At 38.9% G+C, this 12,178-nt stretch overlaps 1 protein-coding gene across 1 annotated transcript; it reads left to right on the top strand.

Moving 5' to 3' along the window:
• Positions 1-4,780: 4,780 nt before the first annotated feature.
• On the top strand, positions 4,781-11,753 carry LRRD1 (leucine rich repeats and death domain containing 1). Its single transcript, XM_032180589.1, has 5 exons — positions 4,781-6,529; positions 7,937-8,135; positions 9,566-9,727; positions 11,234-11,354; positions 11,579-11,753. The coding sequence occupies exons 1-5, from the start codon at positions 4,781-4,783 to the stop codon at positions 11,751-11,753; spliced, it is 2,406 nt and encodes an 801-aa protein (XP_032036480.1).
• The last annotated feature ends 425 nt before the right edge of the window (positions 11,754-12,178 follow it).

Genomic DNA, 12,178 nt, shown 5'->3' with positions numbered 1-12,178 from the left:
ATTAAGCAAGTCTCAGTTAACCTATTTACCTTTCCTGTCTTTCTGTGGAACATCGAGGAGGTTGTATATGTTTTAGTATTTGTAGACAAACTTTATTTTTAAAATACTGTTGATAAGTATGCCTAGAAGACCAGTCAATCCTTTGACCAACTACTTTTGATAAACTCATATTTTTTATTTGGTTTCTGACGAATGTTATAGCTGGCTTTATTTTTACTCTTTCTCATACTTTGTATTCAAATTTATTCTAAAATACTGCATGAGGATGTCAAAAGGGAAATACTTTGAATCTACAAAAGCCATATTAAATGTTTAGCATGCTTGTTATAGGAAAACTGGATTTTTACTTTTGCTGTGCAATATAAAATTTTGTATGTGAAGGAGAGGGAGATACAGATTTATAAATAAATCTTATTCAGAAGTCTTCAGAAAGTTTAATAAGTCTTACCCTGGATTGCAATACATATGCAGTAACAAAAGCTCATATAGGATGTACTGAGTTATTTCTGTTAAACTCATTCTCCTACTCATTACTTATTTCAGTTTATTGAAACCACAAGGAGTGCAGGATGCAGGAATGAATATACTTTATGTAACAATTACAGTTTGATAATGCAACAATACAGTTTATAAGCATTCTTGCTCTTTGCAGTTAGGACTGGGTCTTAATGTGTTGGGTCTTAAGTGTAAGGTCGAATGCTATGGAGTCTGAAACATGTCGTTGTACCTTAAAATAGTATTCATGATACATCTTTAAAAATCCTAGTTGCATTTTGGGGTTTTAAGTGCACTTGACTATTTCTTCCATGTAAACTGCATGCTAAAACAGTGTGCAATATTTTGTAAAGTAACTTACAGACAAGTGGCTTTTTTGTTGTTTTTTAAAGTGAAGATTAAAACAAGTGTTAGGAACTGTGTTGTTTTATAATGCCTTTACTAGTACCTCACTACTAGGAAGTACATTTTAAGAAATTAACATCTTAAAAAAAAAAAAAAAAAAAAGTGAACAGGAGACTTCATTTGTTACCTTCTTAGAAAGCTGTGCTTTAAAACTGAAACTTCACTGTCATAAAGAACAGTAAATCATGGATGGTTATCTTTTATTTAAGGTAAATAATGCAACAGGTCCATCATAGTGCGTCCTTGCTATCGTGGCGCACTGGTATCAGAAGTACTCTTCCATACGCAGCACTTTGTTACAAAACTAGAGGAAGAATGTTAAGATGTGTGTTACAGTCACATATTTAACAACAGTATTAATATGCCTTAATGCTGTATAGTTCTTTCTGCTAAGATTCTTATTTATTACTACTTAATAAATTGTTTACAACAAGTCATCTTTGTTGGTTTTATATTATTGCCGCCAGCATGGAAGTACCATCAAATGTATCACCAAGCAAGTCCTATTACTTTACAAAACACTTTTTTTTTTTTTTTTTTTTTTTTTTTTTTTTTAACAGGCTTACCTTTGCAAGTTTTGTAGGGTGATCATGAGATAGGATCACAGGAAGGGATCCATGGTGACTGCAAATTGAGGCACACAGAGCACTTTGCTGTGCACTGTGGATACAACTTGGGCATTGATCGGAAAAACTGGAAACTCTTAGTCCTGGCAAACCCAAAGGCTGCAGATGCTGTGTACCAAGGGAGTTTTTGAGGACTGAGAGCCTAGCCATGCTGTCCAGGTAGGCTTCTGGCAGCTGGGTACATAGCAGTTGTCACTGGGTTGCTGTTACAAGAAAGGTGTGTGCTGTCGTTTTGTCTAGAAGTGGGAAATGTGAAACAGGAGCAGAGAGAAATCTGATGTTGTAGAGGTAGACTGCTAGTAACAGTCCTTTGGAATTGAAAAAGAGCTGCAGGAAGTCTAAAAATGAAATAATTCCTGCTTACAAATGTTTAGGTCAACTGTTAGTAGTTTCTCTAACAAGTATTTTTAAATCAATAACCATATAGTTGATAAAGCAAAGATTTTATGGAATATTCCAGCAAGGCTGAGTAAGGCACAATTGTAGTTGAAAATTTAAGCCGTGAAAAACAGGCACATTTTTACCAAGTGGGATAATTAATCATTAGACTGCCCTGCTGCCAGGATGGGTTTTTCCCTGCTTTCAGTGTGGGCCTCACTGCAAGACAGGACTGGCCTGGGTCTAGCCAGGATGCCTTTTGCAGTACAGAAGCTTTACACGTTGACTGGAGGTTGGCCGAATCGCTGTGAACCTCAATTTACCTGTGGAATGGTTCCTGGCCTTAAATTATGGGCTAACGGGGCAAGCCCCTGTTTTGTCCTTAGTTCATGTGAGGAGGGACATGGGGCTGCGAGCAGCACCCTGTGGTCTCTCAGCATGGCGGCCGCCATTCCCAGCCTTTCTTATGGAACTCAAGTCCTGTGAGGAGCGGCTGAGGGAGCTGGGGTGGTTTGGTCTGGAGCAGAGGAGGCTCAGGGGAGACCTTATTGCTCTATACAGCTGCGTGAAGGTGTGGGGAGCTGGGGGACGGCCTCTTCTCGCAGGTAACTAGTGATAGGACTAGAGGGAATGGCCTCAAGTTGCACCAGGGGAGGTTCAGGTGGGAAATGAGGAGACATTTCTGCTCAGAGAGAGTGGTCAGGTGTTGGGACGGGTCACCCAGGGAGGTGGTGGAGTCACCGTCCCTGGGGGTGTTCAAGGAGAGGTTGGATGTGCTTAGGGACAGGGTTTAGTGGTGACATTGGCAGTAGGGGGATGGTTGGACCTCATGATCTGTGAGGTCTCCAGCCCCCCGCCCCCATGTCTCCAGCATTCCCTCCCTCAGCGCCCTCCCGCGCCTCCTCGGGGCGCTGCGTGAGGCGCGGTTGTTGCCGCGGCAACGGCCGGGAGCCCTGAGGGGAGCGGCGGCGACCGGGACTGGGACCGGGGCTGAGACCGGGGCTGGACCCGGTGCGGTGGCGGCTGAGGTGGGCTGGGACGAGGAGGGCCGGGCCGAGGAGCCGCTGGGGTTCAGGGGCTGCTCCTGAGGGGTCGGGAGGAGGGCTCGGTGCTGAGGGGAGCCCCTCAGGCAGCCCCCGCGTCCTCCTCTTGTTGCTTTGGTGACGGGAAAAGTCACCGTAAAAAGGGGATTCCCTCCTGTCACTTACAGCCAGGTATGCTTTACAAAATAGGCTGTTTCTTAAAAAAAAATAATAAATACAAGATCGGCAGTGGTGATCTGCATGGTTTGCAAAGGTTCCTCTTGACCTTAAAACTTTTTAGTCACACGGAGTAAGGGTGTTATAATTTTGTACCACCTCGGCAGAAAGACCCGTGTTAAAGGAAGGAGGGAAAAATGTGAATCTGTTGGAGGAACTCGTCGGAAGGCTTACGGAGCAGGATGGTGCAGGTCTGCCTGTGAGGGGGGAGGAGGAGGCTGGTGATGAGCGCCTTGGGTTTGCCAGCCGGCAGTCAGGTGAGGTGGGGAAATGCTGCTTGTGGTGGTGCATCACCAACGGGAGAGTGAAGGCTGAAGTAGTAATTAGCACTCTGAGGCAGGACAAACATGCAAGGAGAGCTCTAGAGAGCTGTGGGATACACGCAGCTGAGCCGTGCCTGAGCCTCTGCTGTCAGGGGACATCCTGTGCTGTGCAGGTGGACCACAAGGCCCCATGTGGAAAGCAGAGTATTGTATCTCTTACGCTTGTCAAATATTTCTTAAAATACACTTTGGGATTAATGTGTGTCCCTACAGACTGAAATAACCCAATCTCATCCACTGTTGTTTATAATGAAAAACGAAGAACCGTTCAGAACTATGGCTGACATAGCAGTAAGTATCTGTAGTAGTGATGGCTGCCCTGTGAAACAGAATCAAAACAATTTCATTAACAGCTTTTTTATTTTATGAGATAGATAAATGCGGCTTTCAAGATTTATATATCACACATCCATTAAATCCACATCCATATTTAGATAAGCAATTCTTTCTGCTTGAGGCCTATTCTTATTTGTTTGTGATTTCAAGGAGCTTAAAAATAAAAGTTACATTTTACAATGTAAGCATTTTAATAAAGTTATTATTGCATATGTTATTGCATATTCATCATTTTAAAACCATTTTGATTTTAAAACCAGTTCGATGTTTAAGTGTAGACTTGGAAAGCCTAAATTATGGGTCCTGTTTCTTAAAAGATAAATATATATATATATTAACCATGAGATGCTACTCATCTAAATGTTGTGTATAGGCAAAGAAACATCTCAAATATTCTTAAATTAAAAGTTGCATTTAATGGGTCTGTTGATTCTATGAAATTTCAAGCGACAAATGACACAGTTGTGATGTATGTTTTGTGATCTGTAGTACTGGATAGAAAAACAAGATATTATATTTAAGTAACAAGCAGTGCAGTAAAATAATTTCCTACTTTGGGTAAACAAAGAAGTGGGAAAGTTCACAAATATGTTAAAAAAAAAAAAAAAAAGTAATCTAGATTTTTTCTTATACAATTGCTAGCTCAATCTGCTAATGTCAAAACTTTTATTATTCCATATGGATTTCATGCTTACACTTTGGTTTCTTAAAAAATAGCAGTAAGAATCAATTGCCAATCCAGAAAAAGAACCAATGTCTCTGGAGAAGGAAGAAGATTAAATTCCACGAAGTCTAAATATAGAAGGATTAAACAAAAACTTTCGTGCAATTCCTGACAATGATACCAGGGAAGACCTGGTAAATTCAGCAGAGAGTCCTGAAGCAGCTGCCCCAGCTGTGAAAAGTTAGAGTTGAAATGTCACATGAAGTTCCTAAAGCAGATCAGGAAAGCCATAAAATGACGGAAAATGAATCAAAAAGTGATTTACCTGCAGAAAAGCATGAATATGAATCCTCAGCTGAGAGAAATGTTTCCACAGTGCCTCAGGGTGTCCCTGAAGCAGGTGTGAGGAAGCTCAGGTCTACATCAGATACAAAAGACACTGAGGAACTGAACCAAGAGCTTTCAGAAGCTTTCAATGCCAGACCAGACACATTATCATCAGCAGAGAATCCTGAAAGTGCTGAAAAAGGATCAACATTTTTGATGCCTGAAGGAAAAGATGATAATTTTACACTTAGACTAAATGATAAAGGACTCCAGGATATGCCTGTGCTGACTTTTGAAAGGCAAAAATTGAAACACTTGTTCTTACACAACAATGAACTAAAAACACTACATTTAAATGTAGGACTTCTAACTAATCTGGAGATCCTGTTACTTGAAAGAAATAGACTGACATGTTTGCCACCAGAAATAGCATTTCTTCATAAATTAGAAGTATTGAATGTCAGTCACAACCAGTTACTGAATCTCCCTAAAGAATTTTCAAAGCTTGTAAATCTTAAGGAACTTTTTCTCAATCACAACAACATGGATGAATTTCCTTTTGCACTGAGAAGCCTTGAAACATTGGAGCTTGCTGGGAACAAGCTGAAAACTTTGCCTGATGCCATGGTTGACATGGAAAAATTGAAGGTATTCAACATTGATTCCAATCACTTCTCAATATTTCCAAGGGTTCTCTGCTACCTTCCTAATCTAGTAAAACTCAGCATATGTCAGAACTCGATTCAGAGTTTACCAAAGGATATTAAAGAACTCAAGAAACTAGAAGAATTTTCAATTAGTAACAATAAGCTTATATTTTTGCCTGTGCAGTTTTTCCAGTTGACAAAACTGAAAGACTTCAGAGTTGATGATAACAAATTGGAGTATCTTTCAGATAAAGTGGAGAATTTAAGAGAACTTAGGTTTCTGAACCTTGCAAAAAATTTATTCAAAAGCCTTACTGATAATCTTTGCAACTGTACCATGCTGAAACATCTCATTATACATGATAATCAGTTAACCCAGCTCCCTGCTAATATCCACAGACTTAGAAATCTAAAGGAGCTTTCTGTAAGTAGGAATCAGCTGGACTCACTGGATGAGCAAGTATCCCATTTAAAAAACCTCTCCAAGATAGAGCTTTCAGGAAACGCATTGACATACGTTCCTGTTGAATTAAAAGATTGCATACGGATAACTAAAGCTGACCTCAGCTATAATAAGCTCTCTCAGTTTCCAAATGCTTTGTGTGCTTTATTTGATCTTAAATACTTAAAACTTAGTGGCAACTCTATTTCAGAAATAATACCTGGAATTTCCGATATTAAAGATTTGGAACATCTAGAATTAAACAAAAATAAACTGTCCTCATTTTCTGCGTGCTTCTGCAGCTTTACAAAACTAGTTTACTTGGATTTAAGTGAGAATGAAATCAATAGCATACCAGCCGTGGTATCTGAGATGAAGTCTCTCCAGGTGCTTCTGTTACACCATAACAAGTTTGACTCATTTCCTGAAGAGCTGTGTACTTTAAAGTTTTTAAAAGCACTCGACATGTCAAATAATCAGATAAAGACTATTCCTTTAAAAATTAGCAATCTGGAATCAATCAAAGACTTAAATGTATCAGACAACCAGTTTACATCTTTTCCTTCTGAAGTATTTCATCTGTCCTCACTGGAGAAATTGACCGTGTCTCAAATGAATGGGTTGAAGGTAAGAGGTCATTTCCTTTAGGTAAGAAAACTTACAGATTGTCATGCTGCAAAATTATTATAAATAGACTTCCTCCAAACACAGGCTAAAGCTCCTGTGTTTGAAGACATTGACACAGAGGGAAATACATTTATGTATTTATCTATTTTTAATATCAGAACAGGACAAAAATCAATAAGGATGCACATTTATTTAGAAATACTAGATACGAACCTTACTTTATATGGTGTTATTTAGGTATTTCTTGAAGTGATATTTTGATAATCAAGATTGACCTGAAGTAAGCCATATATTCCTCATTCTTACTGGTACAAATTGCTGTATTTTCCATCCCAGTGGATGCTAAGAGACAAAATGGCTAGCTGGAATTTGGTAGATAAACCTGCCTCCAAGATTCCTCTCTGTAAAATGAACAAATCTTTCCAACTTGTGTCAAACTTCTTAACACTAGAAGTGTGTTAAAGTTTGACTAATTGAAACAAGAAAAACTATATTGCTTCTCTGATTGCTTATAGCAGAGAAAATTACTTCCCATTTCTAAAATCCAAAGTTTATTAAATTTTTTATACTAAGGAATGAGGCAAGGAAAGAAAAAAAAATAAAAAGAAAAGAAAAAGAAACCCTCCTGAGGAAATCTAAACCTGTCTGACCTGTCTTCTGATTAAAAAGGCAGATAGTGGTTGTCATAAATAAAATGGCACAGTTCTATCATTGCCAGTTGAAATTAAACACCTTTCTAAAGCAAGTACTGATACACACAGTCCATGGCCCACTCGTTTAAAAAGTTAAGCATTTTAATCTTTCACCAGAATTTGCAAAATCAGCATTTCAGAAGAGACTCAGATTTCTTTGTATGATTTCAAGTGTGGTTACGATGTCTACCAAGGGTTTACCTTGAGAGACGAGAGCAAAAGGTCTGTGAGCTTATGTTCATTTCTCAGAGAGTGGTCTAGTGTCCACAGCATCTGGAGACCAGTTAAAGTTCCTAGGAGGAAAATAAAATTTAGGAAACACCAACGTAAGAACTACATAGAAGAAAAATATGTTTCATACCCAAGAGGCTGAAAAAAATATTTGAGTGTTCTGAGAGGGTAAAAGTTTTCATTAATGAATTAGTAATGATAACAGAACCCAAAAGGATTTCTCCTGAAGCTCCTGCTATGGAGGCATGTCTTTTTATTGCCATTCTATTATTGTGTCTAGAAGTTTTGCTGCAAAATTTTGTGCTCAGCATCTGTATACTCATTGGAAAATACTAAATTAGCTTCAACTAGAACTGAAGTTCAGACGCTTTTATTGTTGGAATTAAATTATGGAATGTAATTTTGCCTGCAGGAAAGTTACCTTTCTAACTTTTCACATAAGAGAAATCATATCAAAATAAATGAATTGTCTTTTTTCTATCAGTTAACTCAAATTCCAGAGGAGTTATCTAAGCTGGTTTGCCTCCGGGAGCTTGACATATCTCATAATGCGTTAAAGGAAATGCCAGAGAGCATAGGAGAACTGGAATATTTGGTCCATTTAATTGCAAATAATAATGATATCAGCCAGCTCCCCAAGTCTATTACATCGCTAAGAAATCTGCAGCACCTTGATCTGAGTGGTAAGTAGCAGGCATTCAATTCATTAGTGGCGTTGAAGTACTGAACTGTGCCCTTGATGAGTATAAACATATCACAAGATGAGAAGGTGATGAAACAACTGAGAGAAATGCAGCTTTCCAGTTTTTAATGTATGCTGCTGTTGCTTCTAACCAAGTATCTTTTAACACAGCTGTGAACCTTCTGTGACCCCCTCTGAAACCTTCTTAAGAGGCATGATTTTTGCAGATGCGATCATCAGGCAGATAAAGGCCTGACATACACAAAGCACCCATCACTACAAAGTTTATTCTGCAGGGACCTACCACTTTTAGGACTGACATTATTCTGTTGCAAAGAACGTTTATCTTTGTGTTCAGATTTCCAATTAGTAGTACTGGTATAATACAGTCTGTTGTCTTTTTTTGTATGTGGAGGTTTTACCGGGTTGTCAAGTGACTGTTAAAAATGCTCGGACAAAAAGACGGGCATGAAGCAGAGCCCTGCACAGCCTGTTATCTCAGGTATATCTCAGCTGCAGCAACACGGCTGCCATGTTCCGCCCTGTGTTCACTCACTGCAGGCTGAAACTCGCGGCTCAGCACACTGTCACGCAGAGACAGGAGCTCCTGCCGTGTTAGCCCGGGAAGCTGCATGTTCAGCAATAGCTGAAGTATCCCTGGAAGTGATCCCTTCCTGCCTAGCTGCTGTGCTTTACAGGCAGCTGGGGTGTTTTGGGAATTTATTCAGACGTTTTCTGACTGATACCATTTAAAATCCTATGGACCGAGGACACTGCTATAAGCCAGGCTTACAGTTTTGAATTCATCTTTGATTTCATCATTTTTTTTGCTATGATATATTGTCCTTCCTCCACGTCTCTTCATTTACTTTTCTACTGCATTATGCTGATAGTGACTCCTTCATCTTGTAACGTTTTGCTTAACCCCTTTTCTGCTTGCTTCTTTGCTTGTTTCCATCCGTCTCTGCCTTTGTTGCCCATATTTCTCATTACTGAACTTTCCAGCTCTCCCTTCATTTTCTTCCCCTCTATTTGTCACTCTCATTTTTAGAGCTACTTGTAACTTTTTTCTTTTTGTGCATCAGCTGATTTCCTTTCTTTCCTTCATTTCTTCCTGAAGAATAATTTTCATAATGCCAGCGTTAACTTCTACAAGATTCTCTCTCAGTTTCACAGTGTAGTAGGCCATCAGGCCGCTACAGTAGCCCATGAAATCAGAGAAGGAAATCCTTAGTTTTATTGCTATTACAGTCAAATCCACAAACTGTAAATTCTCTGAGGCAAAATTTGTCTTCCCTTACATTTTATGTTTATGCAATGCTGAATTCATAATTAAAATTAAGAAAGAATAATCTCTTCCCTGACATGTCCCAAGCTTCGTTAGATGAATGCAATACAGATGTAGTGAAGCATGCCTATGTATTTAAACAGAAAATCGACTGAAATCTTTGCCTGCTGGTCTTCATCACCTTCATATGCTGAAAGATATAAACTTCGATGGAAATTCTCTGTCTGAGCCACTGCAGGATCTGTGCAGAGGAAAGCAACTGTATCCCATTCTGTGCTATCTGGAAAGTGCCAATGAAAGAGATGGTACGTTAAGAACAAGTAGAGGTACTTCTGTGCCTTAAAGGGAACTGCTGTAGGAGCTGTTGAAACTCCACCTAGGTGTTTTCAGAAGGCAGTTGTTATTGGTTCTGGGTCTGTTCCTCACCAATTTTTGTTAGTATCAGCAATATTGAAATTACAATTAATGTTTGTGTGCTTCCTTTGCAGACATATAGACAGAAATCGATAAGGATTTATTCGTTATTGTTGTATGGGGGGTTGCATGAGGTCACTGATAAGAAACCTGTAGTTCAAGAGCTAGGATTGGATTATTGCATTAGGACTCTTCAGAAATGGAAGCTGATGGCCAAAAACTGAAACTGGGGTCTAGGCCTGTGTATTTAAGTATGTAAATTCTTGACAGAGCCCAGAGATAGAGAATATGCTAGGCTTTTGCCAGTGATTGTCCTCCCCAGACGTCTTCTCTTGACCAAACTGTGTATGAGAACACTTAGACTAGACTTTTTCTATGGACACCATGTCCAGGTGCTTGTTTGGAGAAGGTGGAATGTCAGGTCCTGTCAGTGTCCTGACACCCAGGGGACATGGCGTCACCTCTAATGATCTGTGTATTCCTGTAACCAAGATGTAGAAGGCGACCATGCAAGCACAGGCAAAACAAAACTTGGACAATTTATAACGTTCACAGGCAAGTAGGGTACAATAGTAATAGGGAAGTAGGGATAGTAATAGGGCTTCCCTCCTGTGCCCTTGTAGCCATGTCTAAGTGGTCAGTTCACTGATAATGTTCTGCTGTTTCATGTGCTACCCAAGAAGCTGGGTATGAGTTTGGATAACTTGATGAAGATCAAAGAGCAAAGAATATTGCAACTACTGCTTCCTCACTTTATGCAGTGTAAATGCAATGAATTCTAATCCTGTCAGGTGTAACACTTGTTTTCAGTCACATAAGGGAGAGAAATTTTTTTATTCTTAGCATACATGTACATGAGCTGTTTGGATACAAACAGCTTTGACAATCTGGTTCGCTCTTGAGTGGTGGTGAGCTGAGCTGTGAGGCAGACGAGTACTGTAAAAAGTGTTCTCAACAGCGTACCTCTCCACCCTGCTATTCCTGTAACTCATTTTGCTTCAAACTGAAGAAAATGAAAAGCACCCATAATGTGGCAGTGACCAAAACCAGATGGTCTGGGGCAGCATCTTGGAGGTCTCTTCCAACCTAAATTATTCTGTGATCCTGTGAACTACCAGAAACTCACCAGCGTGCTGGAGTCTTACAACCCTTCTGGCTGAAGGCAGGGCCTCCCTGAGATGAGGAGTATTCAATTCCCCCACCCCCAACAGGGTTATGAGGGAGAGGAGGAGATGATGATGATAATGATACATCCTCCAGGATGGTGACATCACCTTGGAAAACGATGTTTGGTATTAGAAAAACCCTGAAGCAGGTAAACAGCATTTACAGAACATGTTAGACAAGATACGCAATTTTATTTAATTAACAATACTGCTTTATATGTTTCTATTTAGAGAAGATACTGCGTAAGATGATAGAAGTGATTGCTGACAACGTTGCTTCTGAAAATTTTGAATTTTTCTGTCAGAAACTGCAACTTCGTCAGGCTGACATCAAGTCTCTGGAAAATACCAGGTTAGTTACAGGTGATTGTAACAGTATCTTGTTGGTTTTACTTCCCATTTCCCTTGTCATTACTATTTTATGAAGTTAATGCACAGAAGATTAAAGAATTCATGGTACATTTTCTGTTAAATACAGAGTAGATACATCTATGTAAAATTTAGTAAATATCTACAAATCTTTTTTTTTTTTTTTTTTTTCTCAGATATTTACTTCTTAACTTCTTTTCCTAACAGTGCTCTTAAGTTGAAAATCATCAAGGCACTGGACGTTTGGATCAGTGAAAACCAAGACCTAACTTATGCTGAAATGGTAGATAAACTGATCAGAATACTAGTAATGACAGGCATGTATGATCTAACCAACGAAGTGAAAGCTTTAAAACTCTATTCACAAATGGTGAAATTCTAAACTAAGAATGTACAAAGAGTGGGTATGAACAGAACAAAGGCTTGTGTTGCCGTTCTTTTTATCCCTGAAATTCTTTTCCCTTTGATCATACTGTATCGTACTCAGCCTGTTTTTCAAAAGTCATTCACAATTTTGTATTAACTTGTCTAGTCTTTTAAAGATTGATTGTGCAAAAAAAAAAAAAAATCAAAAATGCACCTTTTTGATTTCTAAAGTGAAGTCATTTTATTAAAAAATGTACTTATGGAAACTTTAGTAGATCTTGAATCTATTACATCAAGTTGTTTTATTAATTGCTGTTAAATTCTCACTTTAAATTATTGAATAATGTTTATAAACAGAAAAAATTGTTCATAGTTTTAACATGTTGCTTGCAACAAATTTTAGTGTTCACCAAGGCTGTATGAAGATACGGTGAGCATTCT

This window comes from Aythya fuligula, chromosome 2 (genome assembly GCF_009819795.1).
Source record: "Aythya fuligula isolate bAytFul2 chromosome 2, bAytFul2.pri, whole genome shotgun sequence".
In the NCBI taxonomy this organism is placed as follows: domain Eukaryota; kingdom Metazoa; phylum Chordata; class Aves; order Anseriformes; family Anatidae; genus Aythya; species Aythya fuligula.
This window is presented reverse-complemented; position numbering and strand designations above follow the sequence as displayed.

Coding starts and splice junctions, on each gene's coding strand:
- LRRD1 (XM_032180589.1), top strand. CDS start 4,781: ATGACGGAAAATGAATCAAAAAGTGATTTACCTGCAGAAAAGCATGAA. Junction 6,530..7,936: donor CTCAAATGAATGGGTTGAAG/GTAAGAGGTCAT, acceptor TTTTTCTATCAG/TTAACTCAAATTCCAGAGGA. Junction 9,728..11,233: donor AAGTGCCAATGAAAGAGATG/GTACGTTAAGAA, acceptor GTTTCTATTTAG/AGAAGATACTGCGTAAGATG.